Below are 20,026 nucleotides of genomic sequence, written 5' to 3'. Positions count from 1 at the left end.
CTCTCTAGACAGAAATGTCTTTAGAGTTGAAAAGGGCAATTCATTAGCTGATTAGAGCTTGACTGGCTTGAGAATAGCAGACTCCCTTTTTTGTAATTTTCTGTTCATCAATCTTGAGAAGCTTTTGACCTGTGCATTAGAAGGGAGATTCCCAGGCTCACGGCTGACACTACAACTAAACCTGATGCTTTCCCAATTGTAAATGAGTAAATTGGTATTCCAGAATAAACAAAGGTATCCTGTGATTTTGATTAGCTCAGTCAATCCCCAACAGCTTAATTAATTCTGGATGAATTGTTAAATTTGCTTCTGAATTTGCATAGCTGAGACCCAGTCTTCTGAAGCTATGAAGAGCTGCCAAAATGAACAGCCAGTGTTCAATTCCCCATCTTTCACATCTACTTGCTGCAACATAATAGGGAGACTCTAACTCTATAAAACTGCACAGTGTAGGCTGGTGTTCTGGATCCCAGTGTCAATTTTATCTTTTAATAGCAGTGTGCTATGGCAAATAGCAATCTCCTTTACCCAAATTGTTTTAACTAGGCAAACAATACTAAAATCTTTTTCAGTCTGAAATGCTGTAAATCCATGTTACATAGGGACTAGATCATCCGTTTAGGTCTGTCTGACCGACTGTAATCTAAAAAATAGTGAAAAAATTTCAATGTATTAAAGACGGAGCAAATAAAGTGCCATTTGATTGGCTCTAACATTAACATCCTGGGGTTTCCTTGAGATAAGTTGGAGGAATGGACACAGGTTAACATTCTTTCCTTATATCCGTAATAGCTTTTTAACACACCACTGAACACACTGTTAACACACAGGAAATGGGGAGTGATTAGCTGATTGCTCTGCCCTGACTGACAAATGAGGATTCACAGCAAACTCTTCATGTTAGGTTCTTTCCTTTGTGTGTCTGTGCACTTTCTCCTCCCAAGTTACTACGTTGAATTTGTAAGTGATCACACTGAAACTTTTAAAAGATGATTAGAGATAGTAAACGTATTCAGTATTTCACGTATTCAGTAATTTAGGCATTTAGAGAATAATATCAAATTTTCTCAAATCACGCATTGCATTTATACCACAAATCATACAGGAAAAGGATATTTGATTACTTAAACGTTTCATTATATTTTTCATGGTTTTTGAAGGTAAATGAGTGATTATCGTTATGTTCAATAGGTTTTTTAAAAAACATGCATATTAAGTACAACATTAAGGGCACTTTAATTTGAATGTACTAGTAGAATTAAAGTAGAGCCTAAATAAATTGCCTTGTGGGTCATGAGCTTGGGTTTTTCTTCTCATGCTTAAGTGATATCTGTGAAAATTGAACCCATACAATTTATGTAAGCAGTGCCTTTTTCAAAGTGATTGTAATTCCTAAATGTGGTAAAATGGGGCCTATCTTAACCTACAGATACTTCAGTAGCTCTCTACTAGCAGTGACAGATGTGGCATATTCAGAATTTGCTAAAGACCAAGCACAGTAATAAGTATTTTAAAATATCATATCTTATCTTCACAGTATTCTTAAGGGTTAGGTACCATCTTTATCGTAAAGATGAAAAACTTGAGACCTAGAGTTTAAAACACTTGTCAAAAGCCTTCTCAAGGAAAAAAAAAAAAGACCTTTTCAAGAGTGTGCATTAGAAATCAAACGGAGAAAGCATTCCAGTGGTATCTCAGGTGTGAGTCCTGTGGATAATATTGCCTCTACTCTTGAAGTTTTCCAAATTATAATGTTAAAATTAACTTGATTACTTTGGGTGACCATCCAGTCCTCTCTGTTGGATACAATTTTTGTTAGGTGAATTTCAAAAGGAAACTATTATTCATAAGGAAGAATTATTTTTGAAATTGCTAGTGTTCTACAAACCACTGAATGATTGTTTATTCTTCACATATTTCAGTTTAAAATTCAACTGCATATAATTTATCTGAAAGAGATACATTAAATAAAATTGAAGAGAACAGTTGAATGGTAATTGCACTTCATTTATAAGATCACAGAAGGAATATCAAAATCATAAATAAAAAAAGAAAAATGTGACTTACCATGTTAACATGTACAATGTCTTGAAGTATTATCACAGTACAGCCCTATCTATAATGCTGTATTGTCCTTATTATAGAGCTATAAAGAGATCGAAAAATGAAATCCCAATTTCGCACAAGAGCTTTTGCTTCATTGTTGTACAGAAAATCTCTTATTGAAAAGTTTTTTTTTTTTTTAAATCTTCCCATAACTTTTAAATTCCTCCAATGGCATTAGAAGAAAGGATATTTTTGTTTTAACTAACCGCTAAATACTTTATTTATGCTTTTGATTTTAAGTCCTTTTGGTTTCTTTCAGAACTTGTGGCAGAAATAATTCCATTATCGCTTGCATTCTTCAAATTTTCCTCTCTAGTGGCTCTTTTTCTTCAGGATAAACTCAGGAATTTTTTATTCTATTTCTCATCAGATTTTTCTCTCCCAGTTTAGACCTCTCCTTTTTATTCCGCCCCTCTGTCCAGTGTACTTAAGGTATCTTGAAAATATATGCATTGCTACCTCTAGTATTTTTTGTTTCTAAGAACACCTAAACACTCCGCCCTCTCTGTGTTACACTCTAGGCTTCTGCAAGGCACATGGCTACCTCGGTGCTTGGAAACAGGAATTGACAGGGCAAGTCTGTGTAGACGGGGCTCTATTTACCAATGGAGAAAGAAACCATATATGTGAATGTACACTTTTCTTCGAGGAATCAGATTTATGTTGCTTCATATTCTTCTTGACACTTGTTATCACTAAACTGTATAATATATGCCAGTCTGAAAGTTTTGGTTTAAATTTGCATCTCCCTGATTACACATATTGTTAAGTACTTTTTCAGATTTTTCCTAGCCATATGGATTCACTAGCACAGAGCATATTTGTTCAAGTCTTTGATTGGTGGTTTTTGGAGTTGTCTTTTACTTGTAGATTTTTAGGAGATCTTTATTAATTCCATATATGAGATCTTCATTAGTTTTATGGATGTAAAGTATCTTTTCCACTTGGTGGCTTGTACTTTTGGTCTCTTAAAAGTACGTTTTGAGGAATAGGTGATCTAAATAGCAATGTAGTTAAACTCATAAATTATTTACCTTGTGGTGAGCTTGTTGTTGTCATTATTGTTTTTATTCAAATTCATAACATGTATGCCATGTTATCCTTGACTATTTGCTGGACATTTTAAGAATTGTTTATAATAATGATTAGATGACCAGGATGATATTATCTTACTATAGGAGGGAAGATTTTTATGTTTTACAAGACAACTAGATAAAAGTAACCTGTAGTCCATACAATTCACTTGCAGCATGAGGCATCTTGAAGTCCTAGCACAGAGAGTAGTTCCATTATTGCACCCATCCCATATGCCTGGAGGAGCACAAAGCCACCAAAGGGCATTTAAGCCTCAGCCATCTTCTCCAGGTGGAAAAATTCCCGAGGCACTGTGAGACTCATATGCAATCCTTATGTCTCTAAGTTATGGTTTTCTTCAAGACATAGACTGGGCAGTTCTTCACCGTCTTGTTATGTTATGTGAGATAAGAATGAGAAAGAATATATCTTTCTTATGAATATTTATCTGTATTTATTCCAGGTATGTTTCTTTGTTGTTCATTATGTTACTTCTGCAATAGAAGAGTTAGTCCAAATTGTCCAACCATTGCTACCAAAGGGAAGTTTCTAGATCTCTTTTTAAATTTATTTTGTTAAAAATAAAAATAATAAATAAAATAAAATAAAATAAAATAAAATAAAATAAAATAAAATAAATTTATTTTGTTTTAGGGGATCCCTGGGTGGCTCGGCGGTTTAGCACCTGCCTTTGGCCTAGGGCGCAATCCTGGAGTCCCGGGATCGAGTCCCGCATCGGGCTCCCGGCATGGAGCCTGCTTCTCCCTCCTCCTGCGTCTCTGCATCTCCCTCTCTCTGTTTATCATAAACAAATAAATAAATTTAAAAAAATAAATAAAATTTATTTTGTTTTAAAAATAAATAAATACATTTATTTTGTTTTATTTTTGTAATGCACCTCCTGATATAAGCATACAATAGTTTACAGATAAGCAATTAGTATAAACATCTTATCATAGTAAATTAGTGTGTATCTTGACATGTCTAAATTAGGTAACAATATTTATTTTGAAATCACCTATTTCTTGACAAAAGATACCATCAGAATTTTCTAGTTAGGTAAGGAATGTGTCATGGAATAAGTATGATTTTATTATGAGAATAATTAATTATTCCACCTATGATTTCTAAGTGTCCTTTTTTGGTGTGTGTGTGTGAGAGAGAGAGATACATTTTTGACTTAAGTATTTTATTTTATCTGTTTTTAATTAGTAATTACTTTTAATGGAGTAGAGAAGGGAAGAATACATGTAATTTGAAAATGTCACTGATAAAATTTCTTCTGTTTCATTCCTGTAATAATGATTATAAGCATAATTAGGGTAATAAGATTATGAACTAGTATTAAATTACTCAGCTTAAGTATGGATTTAGAAACATGAAAAGAACAGAACCCTGTTTATGATAAATTACATTTTTCTGATGATTTTAAAATAATTAATTTTAAACAAAGTTACTAAAATCATCTTTTTTAAAGTGATTTCACAAATATTCATACTATTTTATTCCTTTTTTTGTACTATTTTTAGAACACAGTTTTTACCCATGTTCCTATTACTGTTTCTATTATCTAGTTGCTATTGGAATAAATGCTTCATAAATACTTACCTGCTGTAGTTGAAATTGTACTCAACTATACTTATCTCTCTGGCTTCAGACTCTGCTAGAAGACACTTATAATTCTCCATTACTTTGAAAGCAAGCTCTTAATATTCCTCTAAGTCAAGTTGTGAAAAGGAGAAAGTGCAGAAAGGGTTCCACAGGGACACATTATTTTACTTGCCTCTTCCCTTTCCCAAGTAATCAAAGGAAAAAACTGATCTAGAAGCGGCATTAGTAGTCTTCATAACATGAGATTAGAGGAAACACCACAGCTAGAACTCTGATTTCTTTCCTTGGATACTTGAGAGGTCCTGCAATAGGAGGCAAAGCTTATAGGTCAAAAGAAGTGCTGAGGTGCTTCAAGAAGCTTAGTACCATATGTTATTCCTAGCCTATGTGTTTTTATCTTTGTTCAAGATATCAACTGACTTTTGATATCATGTGATACATGATTTTACTTAAAGAAGCCTTTTCATATGTGCATTATCATTGGAGCTGAAAGGATGGAGAAGGGTACTAAAATGATAGATCTTATTTTCTCCAAAGCAGTTGTCCGTACATAATTAGCATAAGATGTTTGTGGATAGAATGCTCTTATAGAATGAAATATGCTATCACTAATGTATATTTATGAATGTGTAGATTAATCCTAATTAATGAGGAATTAAATTTTCAATATTTTTCCTGGGAATTATTTCCTAAAGTGACAAATGACACACTCAGAGACAACCAACCTGCACTAAAAGCTCTTAAAATAAATTTTAAATTGGCTTATAGATTCATTTGTAGTTATACTTTTAGGTTGTTAATGCATTTCTAGACATAATTACCGTTTCTTTTTTTTTTAAGATTTTATTTATTTATTCACGAGAGACACACACACAAACAGAGAGAGAGAGAGGCAGAGACACAGGCAAAGGGAGAAGCAGGCTTCATGCAGGGAGCCTGATGTGGGACTCGATCCTAGGTCTCCAGGATCACACCCTGGGCTGAAGGCGGCGCTGAACTGCTGAGTCACCAGGGCTGCTCTAATTACCATTTCTGTATAAAACTTAAATTCAGTACGTTTTATGTATACTTTCTTCACCATTAAAGTATGTTTGATGAAATTTATAATATAAGAATAGATGTGTTTTATGTTAATGAGTGTGTGAGATTAAATCATTACTTGTTAATAGCTATCTGAAAAACAAGTAAAGATAAGCATGACAATTTTGTAGATAAAAGAAATCTTACTGCTATATTTATTTAAAGAAAGAATCATTTGATTTTGAGAAGTAACAAGTGAACAAATAGGCTTTGTGTATATAGTTCTATATGACATATTAGGGAAGAAGAGAAATGTATATATAGCATGACATATGCAAGAAAAAATTCTAAATACTTCAAGATACATATTATTTAATAATACATATTACTGAGATAGTTTTTAAAATAATTTAAAAATGTAATCTCCAAATTAAAGAAAAGCTTTTTTACTGTGCATTTTAATATGCCTTGAGTGAAGAGTAATTCTTATTTCTCATTATGCACCCTCTCAAAAAAATTGCATTTTAGAAAGATGTCCCACAGTGTTATGCCAAATCTCAGCATTTACTCTAACATGTCCGTATTATCTAATTAGCATTGTTAACGCATAACTACCAAAAGCACAACTAATTTGAATGGCCTGGGACCTAATACCAGATGCAATAAGTTAGTGAAGAGATTCCAAGGTGACTTAGTAGCAATTATATTTCTAAATGTCAGAATAACCAATGTTAACATGCTGATTTTAGAACCAGATGTCCCATTATTTCTTACATGATTTTCCTGAGAAACCAGAAGCTAGAATTGAGAAATATTAACGGAAAATTACTAATAATCCTTATAGTACTCTACATGATGTTATTACTTTTATAATTCTTCCTTTTTCTGGGACCTAGGTGGATCAGCTGGTTAAACGTCCAACTCTTGATTTCAGCTCGGGTCGTGATCTCAGGAACATGAGATTAAGCCCCACATTGGGCTTCCAGCTCAATGCAGAGTCTGCTTGAGATTCTCTCTTTCCCTATGCCCCTACCTCCCCCCCCAAATAAATAAATAAATAAATAAAAATATATTTATATTTATATTTATATTTATATTTATATTTATATTTATTTATAAGGACCTAAAGAAACACTGTCTGGAAATTTCAGACGTTTTCTATGCCTCATTGGTCAAATATATTTTAGTGATTTTATATAAATAAATAAATAAGTATTAAAGAAACAAAGACTAAATATATTGCCTATGTTCTTATTACACAGGAAACATTGAAATAAAATGTGAATATGAGTAAATGTCATTAGGGAACATTAGGCTGCTGATAAAAATGACTGAGCAAGATCCTTGTTACCCATTTGCATCATTTCTATAAGTGATGCAATGACAAAAGAATAAACTTGGACTGAGTCTCTCTCATAAGGTTTTTCAGTTTTAAGGTCATGCCCACCCCCTTCTTGAACAACATAAAACACACAGGTGCCTTAAATAATTAAGGCCTTTAGATTTAGACACTAGATCTTCTACAGCAAGTGAGTTTATTTCATTTATATTCATCAGATGCTGTTGTGGCAGACAGAGTTCATGACAACAGAGATCATTTAACATTAATGCTTAACATTGTGCATATGGGGGATTGTATGTTCAATCCTGGTCTTTCAGTACAAAAATGCATGCCAATTTTGGCATGACAATTTGTGACGGTACCAAAAAGTAGAGTAACTGTTTATTGAATAGTTTCATTCTATGAAATGCATTTGATTGACGTTTTTCTTCCTTCTCAAGAGGCGTAAGAATCAGAAAGAGAAAAAGAAAAATAGAACGGTGAAGGAAGGGAGAAGGGATTGCAGAGGAGACAGCAAAGATTGCACCCAATAGATAGTTGTTGCAAATCAAGAGCCACCACTTTCTATACCCTCAAAGGGGCTCATGTTTAAAAATATCATCAATCACAATAAAGGAACAAAAGACAGTCATTGCCCTCCCCCACCCTGCCCCCATGGAAATTTCAGTTTAAATTACTGATTTGTTAGAATATTCTAACCCAGCTAGGACTGAGTCAAAATGTCAAAATGTCAAAGTACAGCTAGGACTGAGTCAAAAAAGTCAAAATGCCAACCCCAGTCAAGGTAGAAAAGTTAATGTCTGTGAACGTCCGCTGACGAGAACTGATGGGCAGCTGTCACATGCCCCAGAACTGGTCGGATTATCTAGTCATCTCTCAGGATAATCCACAATGCCAGATTTGTTAATCCCTGTAATTGGTAAAGATTATCTGAAAACAGGAAAAGGAGAGCCAGATCCAGGTTACGAATTATATTTTCTGGCTCAGCGTACTTATTAGGAGAAATGTGTTGAGTAGTTAACAATATTGTACTTAATTTTAAAACTTAAGGATAAGGAAGCAACTGTCCTGTGCCAACATCGTCTAGTTTATAAAGGCCGCTGACAGAGTTTCGCTTAAATTGCTGTTTGCTTGGTGAACCTCAGCTTCTCCTCCTTCAACTTCCCAAATAAATCTTATCCCTTTAGAGTCAATTTATGTTTCCCAGCATAATGATGCATTTTACCCATTCAGCTCTGCTAGCGCTCTCCGAAGCCAGCCAAGCAATGATCTCACCTCACCTACAATATAAATCTATCAGTGAATAAACAACATCATTTTTATTTCAATGCCGATGACACACTACATGTCGATTTGGCAGTTAAATAATTTATCCCTCTTTTGGGTGCAATCTGCCAGGCTTATTATAACTCTACTTCTGATATTCATTTCATGTTTAATAGTTCTTTGCCTCATGAGGATGCTTGTCAATCAATTAAATTGAAATGTCATTCTGACCTTTTATTGGAAACAATTTATTCTTTTTTTTTTTCATTTCATCACAAGCTTTTTTTCCATTTTATTCAAACTAAAAGCCTTAATGACTAGTATTCAGAAACTTTATACTAATTAACCTTATAAAACGACATGCTCATCAACATTACTGACACTTTATCTTTGCAGAGGTTATCCAGTTGAGTCTGCCTGAAGATCAGAAACTGAGCATCACAGCGGCAACTGTGGGACAAAGTGCTGTCCTGAGCTGTGCCATTCAGGGGGCACTGAGACCCCCCATCATCTGGAAAAGGAACAATATTATTCTAAATAATTTAGATCTGGAAGACATCAATGTGAGTACATCAACAGATGTTGCTTTCTGATTTGCCTATTTCACATGATGGGCTCCTGACTTGGTGAAACCTGAGGAGCTTAATGAATGTTGGATGAAGAGTAGGAGAGAATATTGGAGCACTGTGTGCTCGATAGGTCGTTTGAAATGATCCAAATCACTGGTGTAGGTATGGCGATGGAGCACTGTGCTAGTGGGATCCGAGTAGCTTAAACCAATGCTGTCTGACTGTCAGAATTTCTACAGTTACCAACAATCAAGCCTTACGTATTTGCAGGTGTGGTTGAGCAACAGCCTATAGCTTGTGAGGTGTTAGATGGGGGTAAAGGCAGTCTTTGCTTCAAACACTTTATAAGGTATTAAAAATAATGAATATTAATCAAGCAATAAATGATTTATTTTCCTAGAATGAAATGGGAATAAATTTCTCTACTCAGGTTCACTCTTAGAGATTCAGACTCTCATTTGAAACCAGTGTCAAAGAGTACGGCTTTGAAAAGGAAACAAACAGGTTATTATCTGTTCCTTCTGTGCTGTGTGATTCGAGTTGAGGGTTAAAAAGTATATATCATCCTAGATGATGAAAAGAGCTAAAGCTCGTTTGTTATGGGATGCCCATGGAAATGACATAGGACAATCCGTTGTCTTAGTGATTTGGGAATTTATGTTCTCTATACATATAAATTTTCATTTTTTTATTATTGTTGTTCAGAAAAGCCAGCACCTATTTGCTCATTCTTTGTTGCTTCCTAAAGAACCCCTAAAACACAGATCCAAGAGAGTCATTCCTATGTATTACATCTTACTAATATTCTTGTTTCATGTCCTCAAATGATTCAAAACATAAGCTTTCCAATTTTAATTTTTTAATTTAACATTTTTGCCTAAATTTGCTTACATCGAAATTTCTTCAGAGAGTAAATGGAGTATGATATTTAATTCTTATGATATCAAGAACACTGTGCATTAGAATAGCTATCATCTCAGCAGCATATAAGAATCTTTGAGAGATACAGCCTTAGATAAAGCCACCTTGGGCTTGCTTATATGTTGTTACGTCTACATTTTATCTTTTTCTATCTTCGTTCCTACTATCAAGTTTTCCACTGTGATATCCAGAGGCCCATGTATTCTATGGTGCTGTGGTTTGAATACCTCAAAAATCTCATTTGAGTTGTTTCAATAAGGAAGTATATGTTATGAGTAATATTCTGTGGAAAAATTGTAAAAAATGAGCTCATTCTTGTGCATGTATCTTGCAAATTATTTTGTTTACTTCCTAACTTCTGATTCTGTTCTAGAAACTTGAAATTTCTAAGAAAATTATTATAGGTAAGTTAGGTGTCCAAAAAATTTGTAAGTATTAGATAAATTCTGGCATCAGTAAATTGATTTTTATTGGATAAAGTTACTTTGACTACATGCACAGAACAGATACATTTTGAGAATTTTAAAAACATCTTTAAGATTTAGAAAGTTTCCATTTCATTACAAGTCATAGTTAAATAAGTTGGATAAACATTCATAACCCATAATGTACATATTACAAGCTACCAGCCTTCCAAACAAAACTGCAGAGATATTTTTGAAAGGGATATTTATTAAATTTCCCAATATATACGGTGTTTACATTTAAATGCCTTTACCAATGTAACTAAAGTGTGAAATAAACAGTTTAGTTTAGTAAAATATTACTTACCGTGTTTTGTTTTATACTTATTCCTGCTTGAAGTCTGCTATAATATTCATCATGTAAATAAACTATTTATCGGTATCTATCCATCTATATATAGAGTTTATTAGTTAATAAACTAACCATATAATTTTTATATATAACTGCATTAAATATATTAAATGATTATATAATCAACCATATGTTATAGTATATATATTATTACATTTGTTATATAATAACCTAGTATTAACTACATAATATATATATATATATATTCGGAGAAGGAGAGAGTCAGTACTGTCTCTAGTGAACATCTTATGTGTCATCTAATTATTCAACATCTTTTGAACAACCCTACAAATATTTTGGCAGTGCTTTGGTTCTTTGCTTTTCCAAGCCAGAAACTTAGTTACCTTAATTAGCCTTCTTCACAGTTAGGGAGCAGATATGTGAATAAGGCTGCAACAAAGACACTGCTGAACAAGGTGTCATTTTGTAGCAAGAACAGGGAATTGCAGGTGCTTTAGAGAATTCCCTCTCCCCTCCCTCCTACCTGGTGAGTGCTGTGGCAGCAGATCCTACTTGCAAGGACGTCAGTGATAAAAATTCTAGAGTTGGTCCGTGTTCAGCTTCAGTTGGATCTTCATGGGTCAGTCTCAACATGAGGCCTGTGCTTTTTTTCCCTGGCTTTTCATTCCCTAAGGATGACACTCAGTTCTGGATATCTTATGACTTTCTTAATAGCTTCCTTAAATGGCATCCCTGCTTAAAACTAGTTGGAATGGGTTCTATTATTTGTCCCAAGAATGTTGTCTAAATAATTTTATATTAAATTATTATTAAATTAAATTATTAAATTATTCTAACATATTAATAAATTAAGAGACATCTACAATTGTATCTTCTTAAAATGTACGTTTCATCATTAGATATAGATTTTGGATGTCTTGAAAGATCGAGATGACCTTACTCTTATAAAATACATCCTTTGTTTATAAGCAAAGAGAACTTTCAAAACTTCCAGATATGAGTCAATGTTATACCCAATCAGTATATATTTATTCCCACAAAAGTGAGCTTAATTCCCATTAAATTATGTAAGGTTAAAATCGTAAGTGCTTTTTCTGTCAAAAGAAATTGATGACAATTTTCAATATTATTTCTGATTCTTTAATATTTATTAGGTAGGATTTAATACATATTTACTTGGGCAATATATAAATTCTTTCTGACTACAAAAGATTACAATAATATAGATATATTTTTAAAAGCTTAATAATGGCTCCTTTTTTATATCCACTAATTCCCATTCTTAAGCAGAAGAAATCCTGTGAGTACATTTTTAATTTCCCTTCCATGCATTGCATCTATAATTTTATTTATTTAGTAGAATAGATTCATATTAATTCTCATTATGTCACTATTTTATTATCTTATTAGCCCTAAAGACAACTCCATGAAGCAGGGAATTTTTTGGGGGTGGTGGTGCAGGAAATCTTACCCTCATTTACATTTGTGGGGATTTATGCCAAGACAGTTATTCACCCAAGGTTGTTGAGCTAATAAGTGGTACAGTTGGTATGTTTATTTTTTTTTTTAAGATTTTATTTATTTATTCATGAAAGATGCAGAGAGAGAGACAGAGACAGAGACATAAGCAGAGAGAGAAGCAGGCTCCCTGCAGGGAGCCTGATGTGGGACTGGATCCCACGACCCTGGAAACACTCTCTGAGCCAAAGGCAGATGCTCAACCACTGAGCCACCCAGTCATCCCCCAGTCAGAATGTTTATATACATTATTGAATCTCATTCTTGAACTTAACCACTGTATGGAAGTGGGATGGTCTGTCATTTTCTGCTACCCTTTGCAAAATGTATCCCAAATAATTTGGCCCCAAATAATTACTAATAGGTTTTATATTCTCTGTTATTATGGGTGGGACTAATTGATATCCACTTGATGTTAGAAGCCTTTCATTTGGCTTGTCTTCTGTCTTGCACCAAGTGAATAAAAGAGCCCTACTCAATTACTGGAGGCAGTGACAAGGATGATTTGCAAAATGGGCTGGTTTCTAATTAACATATAGTCTCTTGGGACTGATGTGTCCTCAAGGTATTTAACCTGCTTATGCCCAGCTTCTTTATATGCAAATTGAAGATAATAGTAGAATGAACTCATTTTTGCATGAGAAGTAATGAGATAAAGCATTTTAAAATGGGTAACACTCTATGAGTCATATTGTAAATGTTCAGTTAAACTAGGCTCTTTGCTTTTTCTTCTCTCTTGTCCTCCTCCTCCTGACGCTTCCTCCTGCTTCTTTCTCTTTCTCCTAATATATGTTTCAACAGCACAGAAACACTCAACCTGCCTAGAACAACAGGAATTCAATGTTAGAACACATGTGGTAATAAAAGAGTTTAGGGACAACAGAAAAGGCCCTCACCAGATTTGTAAGTTATGGTCACCTAAGCTGGAAGATTTTTTTTTTTTTTTTCTATTCAATGCAGCTTTAGGAACAATGCTGACTTAATTTTCTATTAGCAATCTTGTATTAATCTCTGCTCTAAAGATATGCTATTAAATTCACTCAGCTACTATATATTCATATATTTTCCTTTCTATATGTGTCCTCAATCCTCTTTCTGCCTAAATTCCTGCAATAGAGAATTGGTTTACTTTCATCGTTCTATTTATAGTGGAAGTTGGCACACATACTACAATTCTGGTATTATTGTCATGTTGGTCTAATGAGCTATGACCAGGGGATGCAGATGAGCAGCAATGAGGTTTAGAGCATGACTCTCCTGTTGACCTTACTTCTCCTTCTCTCAAGCTGGTTCCTAGATTCCAGTCCTAGTTTTGCCACTTATTTGCTATGCAATCTCAATGGATTGATTGAACCACTTTAAGTTGCAGTCTCTTCATCTATGAAAGGAGGGATTGTCATAAAATTCAATGACACATACCAAGTTGAAGATAAAATATAATTTATTTATTTTATCACTATTATTGATATGGCATTGTTGGTCATGCTTAATAACAAGCATAAAGCCCTATGAGAACACTATTTTGAAACAACTTGCTTTAATTTATATTATGACTTTCAACAACTTTAAAGGTAGACTTGCTAATTAAAATGCAAAACTCATAGAAACATTTGAATTTCAGATATACAATAAATATTTTTTTTTCACAATAAGTATGTACCAAATGTTGCATGGTATATACTTACACAAGAATCATTCTTATCTGTCTGAAATTCGACTGTAATTAGGTGCTGCATTTTATTTGCTATGTCTGGCATTCTCTTTACATGAAACTCAAATTGTCTTAAATACTGCATAAAGCTTTTCTTATAAATGATACTATGGCTTACGTCACTGATACTAAGTGTTTGAACTGTTGAAAGTGAATTTAATACATTTGCTTTGTAGATATTATTTTTCCATCTTTGCATTTATTCTGTGATTTTTGTTTCTTTTACATCTATCTAACCTGTTAGTAATTGTGTCTCACACTAAGAAGAGACTAGGAAAAATAGTGGATTAAATGCATGGGAGTTTATTCTTTCATAAAATCCCCCTTCCATAGCTGGCATGATTGCTCCATGAAGCATCAGGACCTCCATCTTCTATCTTCTTTCTGACATTCCAAGAGTATGACTTTTATCTTAAAGGTCATCTCAGGGATCAAGAGGGCTGTTGGAGCTCCAGCCACTGATCTATATTCCAGCATTCTATAGTCCAGGCTCACAGCAGTACAAAGCAAGTAAAAGATAAAAGATCTTTTTCCTGGAAGTCCCGCATCTGTTTATGGGTCAGTGATGAGCAATAACAGCAATAACTGTACCAAGGAGACTGGTAAATACCATCGTTTAGCCAGGCATACAGCTCTTCTGTTACGGAAGAGGAACAGGAGAGCAATCTCTACTCCTCTATCTATGGCCGTCTAAGAGGATGGAAGATGTTCTAACTTTTTTCTTTATACTTTTGTTTTGTTTTGTTTTTCGGCATTCATCAAATGTGATTATCCATCTGAATTCAAATCTGAGCAGCTCTGCTCACCAACTTTGTTCCTTTGGTAGTTTCATCAGGCTTCAATTTACCTCTTTGATTGTTTTATTTGGCTTTTACAGGCTTCTCCTTAAATATTCTACTAAGTTTTATTTATTTATTTTGTATTCAGTCTGATGATTTTTTCCCTGATCATTCTGAAGATGGTTCTATCCCTACAGCTTATTTGAAACAATTCTCACCATGTAGAGTTAACATCCATTTAAAGCAAAGCGTTCCATTGAAAAATGATACATCACTCACGGAAAGTAAACCAATTGAAATAATCACTTTAATTCAAATCAGAATCCAATTGCGTGTATGGCAGCTTGCGTATTAGTTTTTGTTTATTTAATGCTCAATTTCCTAGTACATAGCTGGCAAAACTAACAGTGGGAGATAACATAGCACAGCATAGTAATAAGATTTTATCAAAATTAAAAATTGTAATACAATTTTATTTTATTTTTAAAGATTTTATTTATTCATGACAGACAGAGAGAGAGAGAGAGAGAGAGAGAGGCAGAGGGAGCCCGATGTGGGACTTGATCCCAGGACGCTGGGATCACACCCTGAACCAAAGGCAGACTCTCAACCCCTGAGCCACCCAGGCACCCCATAAAATTTTATTTTATTGTTAATTTTATTTTAGTATGTCCAGATTTTTAAAGGCATTAAATGCTTAATATAGGATACTATACCATATTCTGATGAAAAATAAAATGTTTCAGAATATGTTACTAAACTTCAAATTTAGAAGTAAAATCCCCAAGTCATACTTAGCTCCCAGAGACTAAAAGAAATTATTTTTAGTAGAAGAGAATTCTGACTCTGTTATTCAGTTTTAATACTTACAGCAGTGTGAAGATATAACTTTTTCCCTTAAGCCTATGAATTTTAGAGATCTCATACAAACAAAAGGGGTATTTTTACCCTTTAGGCTATTCATTGATAACAGAACCCAAAGTATGTATCACCAATAAAAACAATTTAATTAGCAAGTTTTCATTTTAACTTTTTAGAAACCTATATTTTTGTATTTTAATATGGAACATATTAGAGTATAACATCAACACTAGTTATTAAAAAGGAAGTTATTGACTTTTTTCTTCTCTAGACTATAAACAATCCATTTCTTATTTCTCCTTAAGTAAAAATGTAGGCATTTAATGTTTGTAGTATAATACATCATTCACCGTGGAATTTTTGTCTGTAATTTATTTTGAATAAAAGCCTGAGGCCATTGTGACTTAAAATCCAAGGGGAATTAGAAAATATTTATCATTTGAAATCTTCCAAGCCAAAGAAAGCTAGGAATATTGGCCAGGCTAAAGATGTTGGATTTCTTCCACAAATGGCAAACACGCAACATACATTCATTTTCCACCTATATAGGTGTTTAATTGGTGAAATTACACATGATCATAAACATTGCCTAAGAAAATACTTCATTAAAGTGAATTTTATTCTAAATTACATTGTTCTGCTAATATTCTGGAACACTGCATAGTACTATTCATTTCTTCAGAAAGTATTAAAATCAAAAATTTAAAAATATTTTTAAATGCCTTTGGCCTTATTCCTTAGGAACTTATTCTTGCAAATAACAATTTGAAAATATTCATGTGTGGATAGGTGAATGAAATACTCACATGCTAATTTGTTGAGTACCTGGTAATGTATGTTATTCTTTTTAGTTTTAAAATTTCAGGTACAGTTTCAAAGTTATGATGGATCTTGTTATTTTAATAAGTTTATGAAGAATATTACTATGGAAACATGACTTTACTATGACATTCTTTTTTTATAAAAACTGTTGCTAAATATCAATATAGATTATTAAATTGATGAAACATTTTTCTCTTTTTTTCATTATGTCTCTGAACTCATGGCTTCAACTACTGTATTTAAGCTAATACATTCTAAGTTATAATTCTATTTAAATTTTCTCTTCTTTTCTTTCTTTTTTTTTTTTTTTTTTTTTCATTTTAATGTGTGAAATCTGATGTAGGAAAGATGAGTTTCAGAGCCAAGGACCCAGAAAGAATTCTTCAGACGTCTTTGGTGCAAAAAGATGATTTTATTAAAGCCTGGGGACTGGACCTCTGGGCAAAGAGTTGCACAGGGGTCATGAGGTGTGGCCCATTATCTCCTTTAACTTGGGAGGAGGTTAGGCATAGTGTAAGTCTCTAAAGAATTTTGGAAGCAGGATTTCCAGGACCTTGATGTGGCTAGCTATTGTTGGGGAAAGGTCATTTATCACTGTCTAATAAAACTTGAGTCATGCGACCTTTCAGATGTATATCTATGGGCCATGTGCTTGGGGGATGATTGCCAGTATATATCTTGGGGGCTAGAGACAAAGGATATTTCCAAAGGAATTTTTTATATATTAAATAGAATTAACGGGGTCCTGGGGATTGGGCTAAGATTGCTCTCTTGCCCTCAGTGAAGTAGTAACATGGAGGCAGCCGAGTTCCTAGAGGAACATCACTCTGTGAGTTTCAAGTACTTGTCAATGGGCTGTAGATAGTAAGGAAATTTTTCTTTTGCCTTTGTTCCACATCAAAATCCAAACCAATTATCTTTATCCCCAAATCTGCAACATTTGTAGTGTTTCCTATTCCATGTAAACGTAGCCAGAAAACTGAATCCTGCTAATGTTCTCTCTCAATTTGTCCCTCAAATCTAATGTTACAAAACTTGTGAATTTAACTTTTTTTTTTAATTTTTCTTAAATCTCTTCCATCATCTCATAGTTTCAGCTCTTATCATTTTTCACCTTCAAACTTGATCCTTTCCTACCAAGACTGCCCCTCCAGCTTAAACCTACACTTCATATTACAGGCAGACAGATCGACATAAAATTTATATTTAGTCATTTTGCATTCCTCTTCAAAACCCTTTAATGGCTGCTTGTAGCTTGCATGAAGAAAAGAAAAAGATTCAAATTATTTAGCTTATTCTGGAAGGCTATTTTTCTTATTAATTCCTCATACTATTCATACATATTCATTCTTTCCTACAAACCTCCAAAACACTAACACTTTCTGACTATTAAGCTGTGCTATTATTTCCATTCTCAAACACATCTCTCTACCGGAAAATCTTCCCTTGTCTTTTTAATTTACCTAAATCCAGTGCACTTTTTACAAACAAATAAATATTTCTTAACCCTAAATTTGACTCGTTTTAAAGTTCGTTGTCTAGTAATCATCATACGTGTTGCATCATAATAAAACTATTAACATTCTTGATTTTTTTCTCTAGATTAGAACTGGGAGCTGAAGGACCTTTACATATTCAACCTTGGGATATGAGTTTAGTACTGTACTGACGCATAGGAGATGATAAAATTAAATGCGCAAATGACCAATGACATGGTGATATTTCTAATATTCACAATTATGCATTATTGAGTTTATTTGTATAGTGTAACATCTTGCTAGAGACTTTACTTACTGTAGTCACATGCAGGGTTATCAATCAACCTATGTTTATTAGCAGTCAATCATTGAAGCCTAACAGAGTTCAATAATTTCTGTATTCCATTTCTTTAATAACATTTCTCATTAAGCATATTGATTTTTTTACTGCAGTTTCAATTTAATCTCCTATCATATGCAATAAGGGGGGGAGAAAAAGATGAGGGGCAACACATATTTGATCATTGTTTAGTCTTTATATATTCAACGAATATTGATTAAACTGGTACACTTTTCAGGCATTCAGTTAAATGCTGAGGATATACCTGTAAGAGACATCAATTCCAGTCTTCAAAATCTCACAGATTGAAGGAATCAAAAAAGAACATAACTGCATTACATTTAACAATGCAGTATGAAAGCTTCATAAATACAGATCTTCCTCAACTAATGATGGGGTTACATCCCAATAAACCCATTGTAAGTTGAAAATACCTTAAGTGGAAGATGGATTTAATACATATAACCTACTGAGCAGCTTAACTTAGCCCAGCCTACTGTAATGTGCTCCGAACACTTACAGTAGACTACAGATAGGCAAATTCATCTAACATAAAGCTTATTTGAAAATAAAGTGGTGAACTTCCACTGTAACTTAATGAATATGGCACTGAAAGTGAAAAACAAAATGACTGTATGGGTACAGAATGAGTTTTAAGTATATGGATTTGTCCTCATGATCCCATGCTTGATTGGGAGCTCTGGCCCACTGCTGCTGCTCAGCATTGCCAGGGAGTATTAGTACCACACAGTGCTAGCCCAGGAACATATATCAAAATTAAAATTCGAAGTACACGGTCTACAAATTTGTATAGTTTTCACACCATGGTAAAGTTGAAAAATCGTAAGTTTGTGGCTATCTATATATATTTGTTTCTTTTATATGCAAATATATAAAGAATAGAAAAAGTCAAATTTAAGTTGCAGAGTCACAGAAGATGTCTAAGAATATGTTAGTTTTGCAGTGGAGTCGAGAGCTAAATGGAGGAGTGGTAGGCTTTTCTTAGGAAAAAGTACAGGAGGCTTGAGATAGCATGGTGTATTTAATAGAGTGCAAGTCCCTTGTTATGTACAAGAGTAAGCAAAGACAATAGATTAATAAAGGGCTTCAAATTATTAATATATTGATAAAAGGTTTGAATAATTAAATAAACCCAAGTTTTTGCATTTGATTATAAAGGTGTACATTTATGTTTATAACATATAACAAAATGATAAAAATGGTTGGATACTTAGTATTTGCTAAGCATTGACATTTTCAATTTTTTAAAAAATAGATTAACTTATTTCTCAGCATAAGGGAAACCTGCATACTTATACCCATACACAAGATGATGTTTAACTTGATTTTTAGCTGCATAATTTCAATAATAATTTGGTTTTCTTTACAGTTTATCTTTCTCCATGCAACTTGGTCGATATTTGCAGATAGAACTGTAAACAAATAATACATCTACAAAGTTTTAAGCAACTTTTCAGTTTTGTATCAAAGGAGAATAGTGAGCACCACTTAAAATATATATAACTTATGCCAATTGGTTTTACAGACCTCCTAAAGTACATACTATTCATTTCACAGTAGACTTTTCATTGCCCTCTAATTATAGCTAACTTCTTCCTAACCTTTATATAACGCCCAGTTTGTAGGAGCTATCTATTGCTACACATTTTTAAAAAACTGAGGGAAAATTCTAGGTATAATTGCTTCACAGCCACCAACAATCATAGGGTTCAAAATCAAAATCTTCATGTATAATTTAAGGCATAATAGGTGGAGATTGTTTAATATAGAAAGACAACATGGCTTTAACAGTAACTGTTGATTCTTATTT

The 20,026-nt window shown here is 33.4% G+C and overlaps 1 protein-coding gene across 4 annotated transcripts in view; it reads left to right on the top strand.

Moving 5' to 3' along the window:
- Positions 1-20,026, top strand: part of FSTL5 (follistatin like 5) — a 684,718-nt gene that overhangs the window by 458,539 nt on the left and 206,153 nt on the right. For all 4 annotated transcript variants that reach the window (XM_025439183.3, XM_025439182.3, XM_025439181.3 and 1 more), the window contains exon 7: positions 8,816-8,982. In XM_025439183.3, the coding sequence (XP_025294968.3) occupies positions 8,816-8,982 (167 nt within the window). The remainder of the gene's footprint in view (positions 1-8,815; positions 8,983-20,026) is intronic.

This window comes from Canis lupus, chromosome 15 (genome assembly GCF_003254725.2).
Source record: "Canis lupus dingo isolate Sandy chromosome 15, ASM325472v2, whole genome shotgun sequence".
In the NCBI taxonomy this organism is placed as follows: Eukaryota; Metazoa; Chordata; class Mammalia; order Carnivora; family Canidae; genus Canis; species Canis lupus.
This window is presented reverse-complemented; position numbering and strand designations above follow the sequence as displayed.